Raw genomic sequence first — 20,227 nt, 5'->3', positions numbered from 1 at the left:
TAAATTAATTATTATTCGCTAATAATGAATCAACCCCCGTTTTTGTTACTGTCAAATAATAAATCTGATAAAAAATATTTTATCTTTGCTGCCCGATTCTTGGCCAATCCTGCAAGGTGGGTGTGAGCCAAGATTTTGGGATCTACGTCTCCATCTTCCTCTTTAGTACGTGTCTGTCAATTTAAAACATTGCAATCAATTTTCCGATTTCGCCTCTGTACACTGGCGGCTATGGGTCGTCATTAGCCTTTTATCGATTGACAAAAGAAAAAAGAAAAACAACATGTAGCGGCAGTGGTTTAGCGGTGCCATTAGCGGAGCTGTACGCGGAAGTGCGCGCTTTCGTCGAGCACGCGGCCGCATCTAATAAGCGTGAGGACTGCATGGAACTCAGTATGCACGCACTCCATACACAGCCATACCGCATTTAATGCGGGCGCACCACAAGTAGCGGCGGAAGCCTGCCGGCTGTCAAGGCTATACCGGCGTGATGAGGCAATTGGCTCTAGCAGCTGAAACACGCCGAAGAACAATGAGGAATACGGCGCGACTTCGATTTGGAAATCGTGCGCCGAACGCTTCAATAGGCACGAGGACGCATCCGCTGCGTTCGTATATCGATTGCGCGTTGTGTGGGTTGGTACAAACACGCAGGAATGCTGCAGTTGCCGATTGCTACGTTAGCGCTTTTCTTTTATTCTTATTATTTGTGTGTCTGTGTGTGTTCCTATAGTGTGATTAAACATAGCAGATGAGGATGGTTCTATACAGCCTCGGTAGCACGGTGACAGCGCCGTTTCGCTACGCTGATACTCATGGGCGTCCGGACGCCCATGAGTATCATGCATATCTTTGCACGCCAACTTTGCACGTTACATACTACCGACTAATTTTGCCGGTCATATAACGGCAGTGAAAGAAAAGGCTGCCTCTGCTTGATGCCCTCCACTCCCCTCCCTGAGGAAGGGAGTCGACGTTTTTTCTTAGCAGTCACTCCAGTTTTAACGATGTGTGTTATTTACTGCGACGTAAAAGATGAAACCTGGCAACTGTCAGATCAGATCAAAGAACTTTATTGTGCCCTGCGAATTGGTGGGATGGGCCTGGGCTCGGCCCATGGCGGCTTCCGTCGGCTGGCTGGACGGCCCAGAGTTGACGCTCCAGGTCCGAGATCGTGCAACGCAGACGCCCAGCGCGCGTGGAGGCCGTCGCTGTTCGAGGCTGCATCACTTGTTAATGTGTATTATACCTGGACATTCCCATAGGATGTGCTATAGGGTGGCTTAGTAGCGTTTGCTGTCGGGCTAGTTGGTATACATGGCTGAAGTTGAATTGACTGGCGCAAACGCTCGGATAGAGACGAAGAACATAGGACGCGGACAAGCGCCTCCTTGTGCGCTTGTCTTCATCCCGTGTTCTTCGTCCCTGTCCGAGCATTTGCGCCAGTCAATTCCATTCTAGGGTGGCTCTAGAATCGCAATGTCTGCACTTGCATGTCGTGCATAAATCTGGATGTATTAGGTGCGTGAGAGCTGGACTCATTGCTAATAGGAGTTTTTTTTTATGCAGGATGTTATTTATCTTGCAAAAACGTATTGAAAATCGGGAAGTTTGGGAAAAAATAGGGGGGGGGGGGGTGCAGGTTCAAGAGACCGTGGGCCTCGTCAAGCCGTTTTGTGGCTTTTAGCTCACGGCCCTCAACATCTGTATTTGTCGAAATCTGATGTTGAAATAAAATGATTCTGATTATGACTCAGGTTTGAGGCATAATGTTAGATCTCGATCGATTTATTTATTTATTTATTTATTTATTTATTTATTTATTTATTTATTTATTTATTTATAAATACTGCGGTTTAACTCAGACCACAGCGGAGCGGTACATAAACATAAGAAACGTACATTTGGGGGGAAAAAAAAGACAACAAACAATGACAAGGCAGTCTGAACAGGTTACAGAACACTTCAGATGACATTCTCTTCAAAGGATACCAAAGATACACCTTCGTCAGACAGGCTCAGACAAATAACGAAGCGACAACGGTGAATCTTGCAATAAATTCGAGGCCCCAACCAAAATTTTCGTGTCCTACAGCGTCGGTGGCATTCGGCATTCCTTCTCGAATGCAACCGATTTTATTTGCGTATCAGCTGCGCGATCGTGTAACGGAAAGCGTCCCCGCGTTTCGCACGTGTATTTTTTACGCCGAAGCCGGAGTTGGTTCCGAGGCACAGGTTTCCTCGTAAAGATAACAGCTTTACGGCGAGCCTTGTGTCTCGGTTCGCGTTTCGCAAACCTCACGAACCATGCGCCACACGATTTCACAACTCCGTAATGCCCGTAGAGGCAGCATGTGGGAAGCTTAGTTTTTTTTTCTCGGTCGTCCCGCCTTATAGTTATACGATTACAGCAGGGGCGTAGCCAGGAATTTTTTCGGGGGTGGGGAGTGTTCAACCAGCCTTTATGTGTGTTCGTTTAGCAGAGCGATGAGCTGGGCTCATTGGCTTACGCAGGGTTCTTCATCGGGGGGGGGGGGGGATTCATCGCAGCGCCCCCTTTCTACTAAGTCAATGTATGGGGCAGACTTTGAGCCCCCCCCCCCCCCCCCCCCGTCTTAGGTGACTAGGGCAGGGCCGTAACAAAGGGGGGGGGGTGAGGTGGTTCTGACGCCCCCCCCCCCCCCCCCCCCGAAATGTTTTCATGCTTTAACTTTTCGGGTAACACTAAAACATTTGCACGCCTTCACAGCGAGTGCCAATTGACAAAGTTACGCGTTCCACACACAAACACCTCCCGAAAAAAAATTCCTGGGTACGGTCCTGGACTAGGGGAAGGGTTTGTATGCCAGTCTGGCTATGCCTATGGAACCATAGCCCTGTGGCACTGGCGACAGGCAAAATTAAGAAATTTGTAGCCCTAAAACGAAAACAGCGCGCGCAGCTCGGTCGGTTGATAGGCTGACGACGATTATGACAATGATGAAAACAGATATCGCTTGCATGCAGCGATGAATTTTTCAGCGAAACGTTGATTTCAACTTGCATGTTTTACTTCAGTTGCAATATGCGCGCACTGAATTCGCTATGATAGTCGATCAAGCGCTTTCCTAATCTGGCCTGTAACTTTGTTTGGCACTAATCCTTGTTGCTTCATGAAACGCATCCGACTTGCAGGCCTATACGTTTCCCGATTGCGCATTTTGTTTACACCGTTTTCGGGTCTCTTTGTTGCCACTCAATTGAGGCACATGAGCTAAGGTTCCTAAGGTCGCTTCTGATCGCAAAATAATATAAATGCTACATGGCCGAATTTGCGCCTTGTAACACTTGATGATGATAATAATAAAGCAGGTTGCTTGATAATTATAGGATTAAAATTAGGCTTACCTAGAAACGATGTCTGATAACTAACGCTCAACGTCCGTAACTAATTGTTTCACATTACATACAAATGACTCATTTGCCATCTTTCCAGAATTATAAGACGATACGATATTAAAAAAAAATTACACCATCTCCCGCTAAAGGGGACCATGAGGCGATGCGAAGCCGGAGCACTTGCACGATCGCGTTCCGTTGGCGTTCGTTGGGCATGCTACCGACCTCGCGTCGTGGAACGCGAAGAGGGACGCTACGCGCGTCGTATCTTCCATCTAGCCTGGCCGTTAATTCTCACAGGGCGAGCGGGGAACGCGGCCTACAGGCGGGCGAGAGGGGGGCAGCGTAGGAGAGGAGAGAGAAGGGGAGGGGACGCGCATGCGCTCGAGCTCATCGCGGTGTTGAGCAGGGGAGAATTTCGGCATGTCTAGCCCGCGTTCAGAGGAAGAGTGGAAAGGGGGAGGGGAGAGGGAAAGTGGCGAGGGGAAGGCGAGAGGGAAAGTGGAGAGGCGTGGAGAGGGGAGAGGAGGTGTGTGGAGAGGGTATGCGCATGCGCAGTAAGGGTGGTCAGAACGCACACTACCACCACCACCACCACCACCACCACCGGATTGAGCTCCGCCTTAAGATACTTCGCATCTAAAAACTGCGATAAACTGCATTGCGTACAATGCTTTTGCTAGAAACCAGGGCGTATACCCATAAATTGAGCGGAGGGGGGTGTAACCAGCCTCTACGTACGTTCGTGCGTGTGTTTGTGTGCATGTTATATATACATGCAAAATAGGAAAATTTCGGGATAGGAGGGTTAACCCCTCTCCCCTTCTACATTGGGAGTAGCGAGGAGGGGCTTGGTTGAACCCTCCCTCCTCCTCGCTACTCCCAATGCTGGGAAGTTAGCTGCATGCGGGAATGTCGAGCGCGGAAAGCATGCGGAATTTACGAGCCAGAAACAACGTAAGAATTAAAGGGTGGTGGCGACGGCATCTTGAACTTTCCACACCGCACGGCGCGCCTCGCAGCGTCACCGATTTCGACAGTGCGTCATCGACACTGGCTGACAGTTTATCGATAACTAAAGCGCGCATCGTGCGAGGAGTTTTTCTCGCACCTATATGTGAGCCTCTAGAACTACATTGCGACGACTGGACGATCGGCCACTTTCCGTGCAGTTGCTACTATAAAACACAGTTCCCATCCCTCGCCGGCTCACAAGGCAGTGAAAGCACTCTTGCGCTTTTAGATGCGAAGCATCTTATGGCGGAGTTCAATTGGTTCAATCCGGTGGTGGTGGTGGTGTGCGGCGTGACCACCCATACTGCGCATGCGCAAACCCTCTCCCACACCTCCTCTCCCTTTCCCACTCACCACTTCCCCTCTCCACTCCCCCTTTTCCCCTCTCCACTCCCCCTCTTCGCTTTCCCTCTCCACTCCCCATCTCCCCCCCTCTGAAACGCGGGCTCGACATGCCGAAACGCTGCTTCGCATCGCCTCATGGTCCCCTTTAGCGGGAGTTGGTGTGATTTTTGAGGACGACGGGCTTGTGCGTACGCCTCTGAATTGTGGTGCAATACCGCACGCTGCAGTGAATTTTGTGCCCCCCTTTTTTTTCTCTCTCTCCGTTTTCTATTCCCCTCCCCCAATCTCCCTTGTAGGGTAGCCAACCGAAAGCTTTTCTGGTTAACCGTTCCTGCCTTCTGCCCCCTTTCCGTTTCCTTCCTTTCTTGACCACGCAGAAACGGAATGGATGAAATGCGCGATACTACTCTGACGTTCGTGAAGTCACAGTAGTGAAGATACTGTCAGCACCGTGACATCACCATGACGTGTCGTTGCTACACACCTTCGTGCGCGAAAGTCGGAAAAGAAAAGCTCTGATCTTGATATTTCTCGGCCGGCAATCGGAGTACGTGGAACCAGAGTCTTAAGAAGGCACTTGACTGACCTAAACTGGTCTAATGTTCCTCTTTCAAAGTCCTTGTAATGGTTGACTGAGTGAGCAACTGGTAAGGACGTCGAACACATAGGCTATTCCGCGTTATAGGGAAGGAATATCGCAGTTCCGATATTATGACGAAACAGCGAGCGAGAGTGTGTCAACCAATTTTTATGGTACCTGTTTTCTTTAAAGCAACGGAAAGCTTACCGGCCAGAGTGTCTAATCACGGAATGGTAAGGAAAACGCCGTGAAACATTTGTAATCACATTTTTAGATTTACGGCGACTATGAATTCGTATAAACGCAACACGTGCTGCGAACAGTGGGGTGTGAGCGCGAGAGCGGTTCGTGTTTGTGCGTGGCGGTTTGCCGCACTCGTGTCAGGCTGATCATGATGATCGGGAGTTCCGAAGTGATTTTGCTGCTAGTCATTATACAATGATACAGTTTCGTTTATCTGACGACAGGCACGTAGCCAGGATTTTTTTTTTTTTCGGGGTGGGGCCCAAGGCCTAAATATTCGAAAGAAAGTCTTTTCATGGCAAAAAGAAAAAAAAAGTTGCCGGGGAATATAAAAGGCTGGACGAATTTCTGGGGAAAGGGGGGGGGGGCGCCCCCCCCCCCTTGCCTACGTGCCTGTCTGGCGAGGAATGGTGCCTCTAGCATGTCGATACCGGAAGAGAAGAAAGCGTATTTACGATGACTGTCCGGCTTGGTGTAACCACTTCTGGCTGAGGCCATCGCAACACGGTGGAGCACTATCTGTACCTCATGTTGAAAGTTCGCGCGTACATATGGACTCGAGGCACACGAGCAAAAGAATACAAGAGCTTGTCTTCGCTTACTTCTCTGTCTGCATGCACAGACTCCATGGTATGTTCTTTTCTTCGCGAAGTTGTTCCCCGCATCAGGTACGCGAAGGAAGTTAGACCAGAAGTTTGTCCTTACTTCGAAGGAAAACACCACATACGAAGTACACATCTACAGTCAATAAAACCTTTATTTGGCACTGTTGGGGTCTCCAATGGTTCTCACCAATTATCGAGCGGCTCAGTTTTCCACGTTCATCTCCCTCTGTACAGGAGCAGCGTTTGCGACCACGCTCTCACCACTCGGTCTCACTGGACACCCCGTCCGGTTCTGTTTCTTGCTCCTCACACCCCATGCGTCATGTCTTCACAATAAGACCGGAACAAACAGCGCTGCACTCGCGTACAACCTAATAAAAAACGTCAGCTCCGCCCACAGCCATCGCTGCCCTTCCCACAGAGAATTTGCATAAATGCTCCATCGAATAGCGCTTACTTGTTCTCGTGACGTCAGGCACTTCCCGAGCGTTTCAAATAGTTGACTTGCCCCTACAGACACACGTTTTGTCGCTGGTTTTACGTAAAACACTTGAACGTCCTGGTAAATTTCGTCAGGGATTCTGACATTGCTCTTAAGCCAAACGTAATGTTTTCATGTAGTAACGACGAACCTTTAACTATGAATATGCGTAGTATTTACATTAGCCGAGAAAAAGTACTTACGGTTCGAGCAGAAACCAGCTAGCACGTCTGTCTTTCACAGGTAAAAGGCAGGCACGCCGCGGCTCTGTGGGCGGAGGCCGCGGAGCTGACTCTTAGGTTGTAACCGTGTGTAGACACGGGACAGTGATAGAACGACAGTCTGTCGTTCTGTCGCTGTCCCGTGTCTAGCGCTGTGTGTTCCCGTCTTAATGATGTGCCAACCAGCCCAGTCAAGAGCACTCCTGACGTCCTCGCAAGGTTTCTCGCGCCTCACGTGACATTCCGTGACAGATGTCCGTCACCGTTGCCCATACCTGCCGCGTCCCGTTGTGGGCCGATCGACCTGCCGCCGGCTACACCGCCTTCCTCTGCCGTAGCGCGTGGCAGCCAGCAACATCCCCCTTCGTTCCACACTACTTTTTATATTTATTCGCGCGCAATGGTTCCGCGTGGACTCGCCCCTTGCTTACAGCGCACCAGCTTGAGTGGGTGAGGGCTGTACAGGTGAGCGTTGGGGGAGAGAGGATAACGCAAAAAGGAAAGAAAGGGACGGTGACGTCAGTGGTAATCATTCCGGCTACGGAGAGCGAGCAGCCAGCGGAGCGGCCCCAGCCGGAGGAGGCGGCGGCTGCTTTGCGGCGAGGGAGCCAGCGACGAGAAGGCAGTAGCCTGCAGCAGCAGCGGCAACTGCGGCGTCGACGGCCCGACCCGTACTCGACGGGCGCACGCTCTCACACGCCAGTGCGTCGGCCCGAGCGGTGGCACAGCGAACAGGTTTGGCAATATGGCCGCCTAGGCCGCGCTTCGTCGTCGTCGGCTCTCTGGGAAAAAGAAAAACGCTGATGCGAACCGTTTCGTGAAACTTCTTCGGCGATGGTGAAGCCTTCGTGCCGTTGTCGCGTCGACGAGTGATTTCCGCGTGGGTCGTTCACTGGCGGTGTAGTTCATCGGTGTCTACCCCTGCGGAAGGGGAGTGTGTGTGCGTGTGTGTGGCCGTGAGACAAGCTCGCCCCGTGAGGGGAGTGTCCGGCGACCGCCGCCGCTGTTTGTGGGTGCAACGTGAACAACGACGACCATGAATTCGTACGAGAACACCTGCCTGCGCTGCGGCCAGACAGTCTACCAGGTGGACAAGGTGGGACCGCTGAAGGACTTCACCTTCTACCACCAGGGCTGCTTCAAGTGCCTCGTGTGCGGCACCAAGCTGACCCTGAAGACGTACTTCAACAACCAGCAGAGTCAGGAGGACAAGGAGGTGTACTGTCAGAACCACGTGCCCAAGACCGGACCGGGCCACCTGGACGGCATGTCGGTGGGCATCAAGGCGGCGCTGAGTGTGCCCAAGACCAACAACCTGGTCAACGACCAGATACGAGGCTCCGGCAAGGGCACGTTCGACGCGGACGCGTTGGGCATCAAGTCGGCCCTCACCAAGAACCACCAGCAACACCACGAGCAGGAGTACAAGCACGCCGTGAACAGGGCCGGCCGCTTCGACGCCAGCGCGCTGCACATTACGCACGCGCTGAACGCCACCAAGGTGCACCGGGGAAAGGTCGCTTACGAGCGCAACATGGACGAGTATCTGGTGAGTCTTTAGGCATTGTCTTCTGCGTCGCGGTTTCGACGAGTTCTCGAACGTCATGGTTTGTCGCTCACAAGTATAGACTGTTCGGTTGTGAGTAGGGGCGTCATATTGTGATACTTCCGCGCCGGTGTTCTCGTGTGCTTTCACTTCGTCGCGGATTCGATTGGACAAGTCCGTGAACCTTGTGGCTTGCCGCTGGTAAGCAGACCGTTAGGTTCCGATAAGGGGCATCATATTTTGTGACAAGACACAGCTGAGCGGAACGCCTCCTCGCTGGTGCTCGTTCTCTAGCGCTTTCACTTCGTCGTGGTTTCGATTGGACAAGTTCTCTAATCTCACGCTTTGTCTCTCGTGTAATAGTGAATTAAAACAGGTGAACGGGAGCCAGTGTCGTTAAACAACTAACGCTGATGTGGTTCCCACAAACGTAACCAAATTGCTAGACGAGTGTCTGGTGGAGAGACTTGCGCTTTCACTTCGGCGATGTTGTCATTGGACATGTCTCCGAAACACGTGATCTATCGCTGGCACAGTTCCTCAAAACAAACAACAAGAGTCATCACACTGTGACGTGGAACAGCTGAGTGAAAGATGCAGCAACGTTGACGCGGTTTTCCACTGGTATTACAAACATAACTAAATCGCAGGAAGTTTATACGCGGTGTTTTCTCACACCCTCACTTCGTTGAGGCTGCCGCGGGACAAGTCCTTGAACCCCATCGTTTTTATACCTGGTGGTGTTAGGACGTGCAAGTGCAAGACTGCATCGTCCAGGAACGTTGATGTAGTCTTCACAAGCACGCAAAACTTACTAAATCGCTTGACGAGCGTCTCGTAGCACGTGTGGCGTTCTTCTAAACTTTCACTTGGCCGGTGCTGTCGTTGTGAGACTTCCTTAGGCCATGCCACCGGCTGAACTGTGCGCGCTTATAGACCTCCGGACTCGGTGGCCATGTCTTCGATTGCACTGCGACGACTAGCCGCTGTGCAGATGGTTACGCTGCAAAGGAAGCAGCATTGTATGAGCAGGCTTTTCAGCTGCTCGCAAAGCGAACGGGTTATCGAGCGCTGAAACTGTTCACGGAGTCGGAGAAAGTGCAAAGACGCTTGCTGCGGGCTATCTCGATCGAATCGAACCGGTTACGCACCCGCTATTTCCCCGCTGCCTGTGATATACTGGGACACAGGCTATACCGACCTCAGCTCCGCGCAGTTAAACGCTTCTTGCAGAAGTGATGAAAGCCGAGTTGAGCAAAAAGGCACGGACTTGGGCTATAGACAGGCGACTCAGGCGCAATTCTCAGCCCATGTCCCTGTCCTTTTGCGCTGCCACGGTGGTCTAGTAGTTATTTGGTGCTCGACTGCTGACACGAAGGTCGCGGGATCGAATACTGGGCGCATTTTGACGGAGGCGAAGTGCTAGAGTCTCGCGTGCTTAGATTTAGGTGCGCGTTAAAGAAATACAAGTGGTTGAAATTTCCGGAAAGCTTCCCCACGGCGTCTCTAATAATTATATTGTTGTTTTGAGACGTAAAAACCCCAACGTTTATTATTAATAATATGCAGTGAAACACTTCGTGCGGATGACGTGACCCTCATTGCATTTTCAACGATTTCACCAACTTACACTGTTTCATTGGACCACATCACAACACCTTTCTAAGCATGCATAAAAAATCAAATTTCACTGTGAAGATTATAGCTCCATGATGCCTCCCCCTGAAATCGAATCCGGTGGCGTAGATCTTGTAATGAGTGTTCTTTTCTTCTTTTTGTTGCATACTCCATATTTCGCTTCCAGAGATCCCGTCGATAACACAACGCTGACGCCGCGGCGTGCGAATCAGTCTATTCGACGTTGCCGGTTCGCTCTGCTCTATTCAACGACTTTATCTTTTACCGCTCACATATACAGGCAGATCGCTGTGATAACGCTGCCGGAGCGTATAGCTCTTTACTGACGAAGCGCGCAGAGGAAGTTAATTGTAATAGAAGGCGTTAGATTGTATGCGCCGATATGCCTCTCTATTGCACACGAAGGTTTCAGTTCGCTTATCTTATTATCGAAGGCTGACTTCCGCGTTTCAGAAATGATTATCCCACCAACGCGGAACAGATCCGGGATATTTTCGAAGTGTTTGTGAAGCCGACAGTTTCGGAGGCATTTCGAGCGGTGCGCAGAGCGTGCACCTCCGGTCCCCGGCGATAACATGGTGTGGCACGACGATATCCGCTTTTGATAAGCCTCTCTGTTAGCTTAGTTAAACTGATTGTAGTGTTGCAAAAGCGACGCTACGACAGCCACAGGGTGATGAAAAAAACTTCTGGAACAAGGGGCGAAAAGAATGCGACACACACAAGCGCTAACTTAATACGAAATTTTTTATTGTTCGGACACGTATTCATAATGATAACCGCGCGTCTGCGCTCCTCCGCTTCCACAAATCGCGACACCCTAAAGTGATAACTAGCCGGCTAACGAGATAAAGGCATCAGCAACGTTCAAAACTGAAAACTCGTGCCGAATATTTCACCTATCACTGTGGCGTGTTACACCAAGGACGCACAATTCTTTCTTAGACAGGGCACTAGATGGCACATTGATAGACTGGTGTTTTACCTTTGCCATTTCTGCCGCTTCTATTATTTATTTATTTTTTGGTCGGCATGTGTAGTGTCCTGCGCACTTTTCAAATAAGTAAATGTTGCATACACTGCTGTATTGAAATCTTACTTTTAAAACTAGCATCAAGAATAAAGAACAAACTTGTGTATCTTCACAAATGTTAAGTGCGAAATAAGGCCACTTTCAAGTCGCCGAAGGCAAGCGCCATTTGAATGATTACAGCATTGTTTCAAAACTCTCGAACAGTTAAGTCGTAAGGGTTTGGTTACTTGAAATATAACTTAAATTTTATGAATTTCACTCGCCGCGGTGGTCTAGTGGTTACGGTGCTCGACTGCTGACCCGAAGGTCGCGGGATCGAATCCGGCAGCGGCGGCCGCGTTCCGATGGAGGCAAAAAAGCTATAGAAGCCCGTGTGCTTAGATTTAAGTGCGCGTTAAAGAACACCAGGTGGTCGAAATTTTCGTAGCCTTCCACATACGGCGTCTCTCGTAATCATATCGTTGGTCTTGGGACGCAATACCTCAACAATTATTATATTAGATCGCTCTGCCCATCTCTTCAGCTTCAGCAGTGCTGGTTTACCGTAATTACGGAAGTACTGCACCTTGATCGGCACGTAGCTTTTTGTCTGCAAGACCTCTGTTAGCCACTTTGATCATCTAATCACGTTACCGCACGCAGTGAGCAACTCGCGTGGCTAAAAAGTTAAAAAAAAAAAAAACCTGAGTGCCGACCACTACGGTACGGTATTTGCGTGCTTACCGTCTAATAAACCGGCACTACTAAAACTCTATTATCTGTTACCTTCGTGTAAGGTTAAGTGTCTAACAAACACGGATCTATCGATGGATTCCCCTTCTTCTATAGCTTATAGCTGTTGCAAATCAGTTCTGCGGAATCCCGCAGAATCACCCCCCCCCCCCTTTTCTTAGCTTATAGCTATAACGCATTTTTTTACGTTTTGCCGCGACGGCTCACAAGCGGGCTTTGCCGCAGTGCTCTTTTCATTTGCGTGAGTCTGTTGTTGGGACGTTTGACTGCGTAGGCCGCACCGGCGTGCACTCTCGGAGCTGTGACCTTGACCAGCGCGCGCACCACCGGTCCGGAAGTGGTCTCCCGCACACGAGCGTTTGCTAGCGAGAGAAAAGAGCGGCTATCTGGTCACGTGGGTGACGGAAGGCCAGCCAGCCCGCTCGGACTTTGGAGGTGGGGGCGGGGGGGGGGGAGGGGGGGGGGTTACGAGGCCTGTGTCCACGAGGTTGTTGCCCAACCCGTTTTCACCTGACGCAACTCCTCGCGACGTGGAACGAAAGCAGCGCTCGCTTTCTTTTCCAGCTAGTTTGGTCACAACCGATCGAACACGAAGCTCATTGATATTCCGCTTTCGTCGTACATCTCCGACACGTTCTTTATGCCATTCCAGTCGATATAGCTTTCACGTGAAGTCACAGACGAAGGCTTCTTAATGTACTGGTACCACAACATCTAGATATATGTGGGAGGTGCCCCTTGCCCCGATATAGGCGGTGTTGGGTTGATGATGATGACTACAACGCGTCGCCTACAATGACGTTATTCACGTCATCATAGACGTTATTCGAGTCATCGAATGGCGTCATTCACTTCATGTGCCTGAATAACGGCAGAACTTGCGTGCTATTGTACTGATCATACGAACGTAATCGCTTCTCGCCATGGGGATACAACGACATGGCGGCATCAATGACGTCATGTGCCAACCATGGTTGCTTAGATACGGTGCTGCGCTGTTAAGCTTTTAAAGGGACACTAAGGTAAAACAGTGAATCGGTTGAGATGGTAAATTGCGATAAAACTGCGATAAAACTTTGCCCACCTAATGCGGGAACTTTTTTTTTAACCTTTCATATATTTCATAACATTATCCGCTGTGTTAATAGACGGTTTAGTGTGGCGTCACAACAGCTCTGCGGACGCCCGCAGGCCGTATTTTTTTTTGTTACATTACATTGATAACCTATGTACTCCGAGTTACACGCGTAAATACTGAACATGGACAGCGGTCAGCGACCTTTCGCGTACGTTTTTCACGAAGTTAATACAAAAGATACACTTGACAGGCAATTTCTCGCTTCTTTTATGTTCACTTGCTTTTGTGTAAGTAGCGGTCGAAAAAAAAAGCACTAAAACAATTAAGTTCACATCATATCAGTCACGGCAGGGCAGCACATGCCGCTGCTTTTTTTTTCTCTTTCGTTTACGCTTTTACTCCCCCGCAGTCTCGTTCAAGTGTTGGTGAAAAATAAGATTGTTGTCAAAATTTAATAATAAGTGACTAATTGCGTTGTGCAAGTCGCAGCCTTTATACACTACGCCGCTTTTGGAATCGTTCCTGGAGCCTTTTATCATTTCATAACCGAAAATTAGTTGTTCACTTGGCGGCCAAACTTTATTGCGAAGGTTTCGATACCCCGATATCTTTGTTTATCACTTGCACCAAAACCTTTGACTTCTTTATTGTTTTCTTGTTTAGCAATTATAGGCAATCGTCATTCGATCGCGTTTCGATCTTCGTGGTCAGTAACCCGTTCCTTTCCCGATAGATACGTACAGTGAGCCAGAAAGTCTAATTATTACTTTAACCATAATTTAATGAAAACATAAATACTAAATAATTTCCTACCGATATAGCGTTTAGTTCTTCATAAATCACATTTTCTTCCGTACGTGCATGGTAATAGGTTGCTGTTTCAAGCAGCAACGAAGGTCAGATATAAATATTCTTCGCGTCATGACTATACATGTACCTCTGTTCAGACTTTAAAAAAAAAATTTTATCTTAAGTTCTCTTGTTCAGCCACAAGAAATATGCGGTGTTCGAATCGCAGTTCGGCGCTCATACTTTTAGAACGTTCGTATGAAATTCGACCGGGGAAAGTTTACTGTTCGAACACGCACGTCTTTTTGAATGTATGTATGCTAATCTGACGTTTTCGGTAGGTGGGGCCGTCTCCGCACGTCGATTGTTATATATATATAAGATAGATACATGGGCGTCGAGGGGGGTCGGGGGGGCGGCTGCCCCCCCTGGAATTTCGTAATATCTTTCTATGCAGAGCAATAAGCTACGTCGTTAGACAAAAGCGCATAACCGGAGAACAGCCTTCAGGATTGCCAGCCAACGTCACGTTATTACATTTTATGACTACCTTGCCGGTCAAGTCACGTAGGAACCCCCCCCCCCCCCAGATACCCCCCTAGACAAATTTCTGCGAAGCCCTTGTATATATATATATATATATATATATAGATATTGGTGCACCCGTCTCTGTATCTGAAAGCAGTCTCCAGCGTAATATTACTATATTAGTAATGCGGCCGTCATATGTCGCCGATGCCGGTCGGCTGAAGAAAGAGAGCCAACGGCGTGCGCAGTTCTGCTTCACCGAATCGACGCAAAATTGACCGTCGACATCAACACGAACGACGCGATAAGTCACGTGATCAGAGATTACAGCTTGATGACGTCATCATATCACACATCACCAAAATTTATGACGTCACGTAACATGACAACGCACGATGACGTTCTCGCACGACATCGTCGCTTTGTCAAACGTGGGCCGATCTCGGAGGCAGCGTCGCAAAACCACCGTGAGGATCTGCACTCCATGGATCGGAGGCTCTGCAAAGACACGTTACGTGCATAAAACTTTCGTGGGGGGAAGAAGGATCAATACACTCGATTGAGAAGAAGCGAAAGAAGGTGGCTTTCGCCTACGGGTCGTCTTAGGCGACTGCATAAAGTACTTTGTGAATTATTTCATATTCCAACCGTAGATTCATGAAGCTTTCTTTACCATGTCTAGATGCGCCAATGGATCGGGCAGGCTTACCGCGTCTGACCTCTGGGTGGATACTCGCCGAAACCTCTTGAGCTGGAGCCCTGTCGAGCCTCTTGCCAAGGGGAGCCTGAAAGCGGTTCAGAATGTCAATGTCTTTCTTTCGAACCGCTTTTGCGCTCGCAAGATGTCGAGCCAGCTAGCCCAACAACTCACTATTTTGTAACCTGGGGCCGTTTGCGAAGTGCAACCGGTGCAACCTTAAAGTCGGTGACGTCACTACGCGGGCACTGAAAGACCACGCATTCGCTTCGCCATTGCTGCAGTTATGGGGCTCCTATAAACTCTGCACTCGACGATCCGTCTTCCTTTCGTCACGATATAATCACGCAGTTCGACTCGCTTCAGCGTTCGTCCCTATAAATACAGGCATAACGTATACGGTCGTCATCGCCTCGCATTTCGAAGAAGACATGAGACCAGAGTCGCACTGGCGCGATAAGTCGACTACAGGTTGTCGACGCTGCAGCACGCATCTTAAATACCGCGCGCGATGACTAACATATCTTCTTAATGATGTTTACGAAAAGCAAAGAGGGCGTGTAACGCATGGAGGGGTTGAATTTGCGCAGCCGTGACTTCTGAAAGGCACAGAACATTATACATCCACGGTAAAGGGGTTCCGGAGCACTTCTGGACGTTGCTCATTCATGTAATGGATTATAATGACTCGCTTCGATGACGTGTTGTTACGACAGAGGCCGATCATGACTGTCGGTTCAGTCAGAGCGCGCGCCGGTTGGGGTTCGAATCCCAGTTGCGACTACCGCACGTACTCACATCGAACGGAACATGCATAATGAATTTACTGTATTTAGTCCCATGCCCGGCGCCTGGTTTGAGAGTAGCCTTGTTGTCTGACAGATGGTGTCCATCAGGGAGGAGGAGTACTTCCTTCCTAAACTGCTGCCTGGAGGAAAAAAAGGCAACCGTGGTTTCCGCTGCAGTGCTTTTTTCTTCTTTTCTTTCTTTGGGGGGGGGGGGGGTATTAAAAAAACTCTAGAGGGTAAACGTGACGGCGCCCAGGTATCTCTTCTTAGAAAGGCCCTGAGTATTAGAGACGTACGTGGAATACACGCGTTCGATTGATGATTTAGCTACGTTGAATGTAGCGTTGTACGGCTGCATTAATATAACAAACGTTAAATGTAGCGAAAGTTTACAAAAAACTCAGTATTTGACGCCAGCGCGTGTCGATCCCGTTTACGCACTTCCATTTCGCGGCGAAAGTGTTCCGGGAGCAGGACCGTCGCTTCTGGCACCGTTTTATTACGTCTCGCCTCTTTTTAACCGCTTCGTATGTATACAGTCGAACCGCGCCGACTCCTCTCGGTCGTCCGTCGGGCGAACGCGGAAAACTGGGGACCGTGAAATATGCAAATCACCCTCCTCTGGCGCCCTCGCAATGGTACTGCATGGCTTCTCAGGCTTCGGCTATACTTGCGCGCTCGCCAGTCTATTTATTGCTGGGACGGCGTCCCGCGCCAATGGACGACGGTTCTTTTCCGGGCTCGTTAGCGTCGATGACAATCAGCTACGTGACACGTGTGTGTGTGTTTCCTTTTGCCCGCGCTCAGCCCGCGGAAAGCGAAGTGATTTGCATAGCTATAGTGGGAACCAAGCAGACACCTCGTGGTGTCCTTCCTTCTTGCACTCGTGCCTCAACTGCCGACGAAGTGCTTCTTAGAAGAAATCCATGCGTAACCAACTTTCGCGTGTGCATAGAATCATATTCCAAAGCATCATTGGTTGCAACTTCTATGTATGCAGTGTGGCCGTTAAAACAGCGGATAGCCGATACATAATCGACATTAGAGTTTTAGTGCGTATTAATTCGGAGTGAGGGCAGCCTAGGCAAGTGTGGCTGAGTGTCACTGTGCTCTGTCCCAGTGCAGAAATTTCGAGAAGGGAGGAGGGGGGGGGGAGCACGCACCCAGTGTGCCACCCCCTTGGCCACGCCACTGCCGGTGTTGCATCGATAGCCCGTCCGTGTAGCGATTCACATAATACAAACAAATTGTTGCCCTCGGAAGTCAACGATCCGGTCGCTTACCCTTCCCAGAAAGGTCGCATTAATTCGCCTTGATCCGCCTCTCCGCAAGAACCGCTCGCTGCGTAATATAGGACCCCATTGTTCGGACGTCCCGATATACGTCACGGCACAACTGGCAGCATGCAGCCTGGCCGCTTTTCTTGTAAGCCGACACGGCACCGCGGACGCGGTTTTTTGTTTTCTTCGACGGGGCCGGATGGATGGAGCGGCTGCACCTCTTTTTTTTTGTTCGCGCCTGTCAGATGCGGAAGCCGAGAAGGGGACACCCGATGCTTCGCCTGTCGGCGTGTACTGCTGTGCGAGCCAGCATGCGTAAACACGGTGTTTCGTCCCACTCTAGGCGCAGCTGTTTCTGCTCTTCCGTGCCATGCCTTCGACCTGCTGGGCGATACGTTTTCGAGCGAAGCTCGTTACGAGTTGCAGGTTTCGGGGGCGGCGTTGTCGAGAAACCGGGCGCCGGCGAGTGTGCAGAATTGCATTCCTCGAAGGTGCGCCAGTCATCCGTGTTTGTATGCTCCGCTTTCCAATAATTGACGCTCTCTCGATAGTGGGCTCGTCGACGATCAGCCGTTTCTGATATGTCAGTCTGATCTTTTATCGAGCTCACCTGTAACTTCACGTTGCCATATTTCATTGTTGCCTGGACATGAACCCATGACCCTCACGTTCATATCTTTTTCGAAGAGAATATCAGACCATATAGGTACTCTCGTCGAAGAGTCGTGGGACCCTAAAGAAAGTTAACGTGTCTTTTTCAAGAGGCCCTGCAGCAATTTTCCAAGTAGTCGTCGAATGGCTTTATTAAAGGGACACTAAAGAGAAACAATGAATTGGTTTAGATGATAAACTGTGCTCGGAAAACTCTTGTGTAGTTTATTTCACCACCATAGGAGTTATTATTATGAGGGGAAAACCAAGTTCAAAGTTTCATTTTTAAATGTCGCGCCGAACTTTGTAATTCGTGACGTAAAAGGTTTCAAAGAGCGTTTAACGTATTTTGGCGCCCCTGGCTCTACGAAATTTCCACAAACTCGTTATGTCAAGTCTCTGGCCCTCTCAGAGGACAATGCACTTCGATTTAACCGGTTAGGAAACTACGTAGGCCAAGCAGGCGCCGTCAAAAAATATGTGACGTCACGGCAAATGGTGCGGGAATTCCAGGTGGGCGTCGCCACCTGTATTTTCTTTTTGCGCGTTTTCTCGCTTATTAAGCGTCTTCTCGCAGCAAGCGGGTGGTTTTGTATCGGGGAGACTACTTACTAAGCGAGAAATATCGTTTTACTCTTTAGTGTCCCTTTAAAACAGCTTATTGCCTCACGACTCGACTGCCGCAAAAAAAAAAGATTTAGAATCCGTCAAGTATACGAGCGGAGTTACAGGGATTTACCGCACGCTTCAAGTGCTTTCTCTCTCAACTAATGATATAGTCGAAAGCTATGCAGGGAGGGGGGTGACAAGGGGGCAAGAAGATGGGTCCCTTCGTCAGCGCATGTCATGACCTTGAGCACTTTTTCCTTCGAACGCGCGGCGCGCTTTCAGAGTGATCGCTAGCGGGCATGTGGCGGCATCCCGCGGCGGCCACTGTAAATATGCAGGTCACGGCGATCAAATCAGCCAATGGCCGTGGACTTTGGGTTATGGTGCAGTAATTGGGCTTACGGCATCATTTGTCGAGAAGGAGGGGAACGATTTAGCTTAGCTGACTTTGAGATAATTGTAAATACCGGCCGCGTGTTACGCTATAATGTTTGGCTCGTGTGTTCTCGGCAGCAGCCGCGACTACCGATCGGATCGACAGCGTTTCTGACCACGCTGAAAGTGTTGCAGAGCCATATAAGTGGCAAGTCAGGACTTACTGAAAGAGTTACACGTACTATTTTTTTTCTCGGAGCGCGACAAGATATCCCCCCCCCCTTTATTTTTAAGGCAATAAGTGGCTACGCCCTGGGGTATCTGTACATGGGTCTGAGATGGACGTTGCAACGCGTCCGACCGAGATTCTCGCAGTCTAGATGGCGCGTATACGCCCCCCCCCCCTTTTTTTTTTTTTTTTTTTGATGGCCGCCCGACATGCACTGCGTCAACGTCGTCAAACGAAGCTGAAAGTGTATCTGACGGACGTACGCTTTTACGAGGCGGCAGCGAGCGACTGAGTCGTGCGGGTTCCGGTGGGCTCACGCGCGACCGGCGCATGCGGGACAAATTTTTTCTTGCCGCGATAAGTTCTCTTGCCGCCACATATTCGGTGGAGCCGCGTTTCCGCTGCTATAAAGAGAGAGAGCTCGCTTTTTTTTTTTCCTCCACGCTGCGGCGACGACGTGCCCGCAAAAAGAAAGTTGTGTCGCACTGCTCGCACCACCCGAAATTACCGAGCAAACGAGATTAGACTGAAATAAGATGCCCCAGACTGGCTGGTCGACGTTTCGATAGGTGGGCCTATCTTTGTCAGAAAGGTACCTCGTCATTCTTGGAGGGGTTAGAGCATAGGTCTCAAACTCTCCTCAGGTAGAGGGCCGCAGTCACGAATTCAGTTCCGCGAGGGCCGGGACAGGGAAGAAGGTTGGAGCGAGGGGGGGGGGGGGGTTAGGTGGAATTCGAACCAAATATCAGCTAACGTTGCCATTTGAAAGCAGGCATTTCCAATATGACATATATGGGGCACTTCTGAAGGTAATTTGATGCAAGGTTTCGAGAAACATATCGATACCGATCAATCTCCAGAATTACTGCAATCTGGACGCCGATTCTGAAATACACGGAGTTTTTGTTCCGCGGTTATGCTTTACAGCATGGGGACCGCAGGTGGTGCCTCAAGAAAAGAATCATTGAGACCGATCACGTCTATGTAGCTCGTGAACAAACTTATTGAGAAACAAATACGGGACGAAGGCGTAACGTGCGCTGCGGGCCGCTAGCGATGTGTCCGCGGGCAGCATGCGGCCCGTGGGCTGCGCGTTTGAGACCCTCGGGTTAAAGAGTTAGCAGTTGACATCACACGGTGTGGCTGCCGGCGTCTGTCATTCGCAGAATCCGCAATGAGGCCGAGAATGCCAAAGGGCTCGGCTCCCCTCGTCACATTGGACTCCCACGAAACGACAGTGTTCATATAACTAGATAACAGAGCAAGTTGTAATATGAATCGTTTAAACGTAGATACCGACATGTCGCTTTGGTTTAACGCTGTTAATAGCGCTTATCGTGTCCTCATAAACTCAGTTGTAAGTCAACGCTCGCCCGTACCTCTTATT

General features: G+C 49.8%; 1 protein-coding gene across 1 annotated transcript in view; it reads left to right on the top strand.

The window, feature by feature from the left end:
• The first annotated feature begins 7,407 nt into the window (after positions 1 to 7,407).
• The window catches only part of LOC119404739 (hillarin), a 98,743-nt gene continuing 85,923 nt past the window's right edge, over positions 7,408 to 20,227 (top strand). The window contains exon 1 of the mRNA XM_037671406.2: positions 7,408 to 8,416. Coding sequence (XP_037527334.1) covers positions 7,904 to 8,416 — 513 coding nt within the window. The 5' untranslated portion in view covers positions 7,408 to 7,903. The remainder of the gene's footprint in view (positions 8,417 to 20,227) is intronic.

This window comes from Rhipicephalus sanguineus, chromosome 9 (assembly GCF_013339695.2).
Source record: "Rhipicephalus sanguineus isolate Rsan-2018 chromosome 9, BIME_Rsan_1.4, whole genome shotgun sequence".
Classification (NCBI taxonomy): Eukaryota; Metazoa; Arthropoda; class Arachnida; order Ixodida; family Ixodidae; genus Rhipicephalus; species Rhipicephalus sanguineus.
Note: the sequence above shows the minus strand (reverse complement) of the source record. Positions and strands in the feature narration are given on the sequence as shown.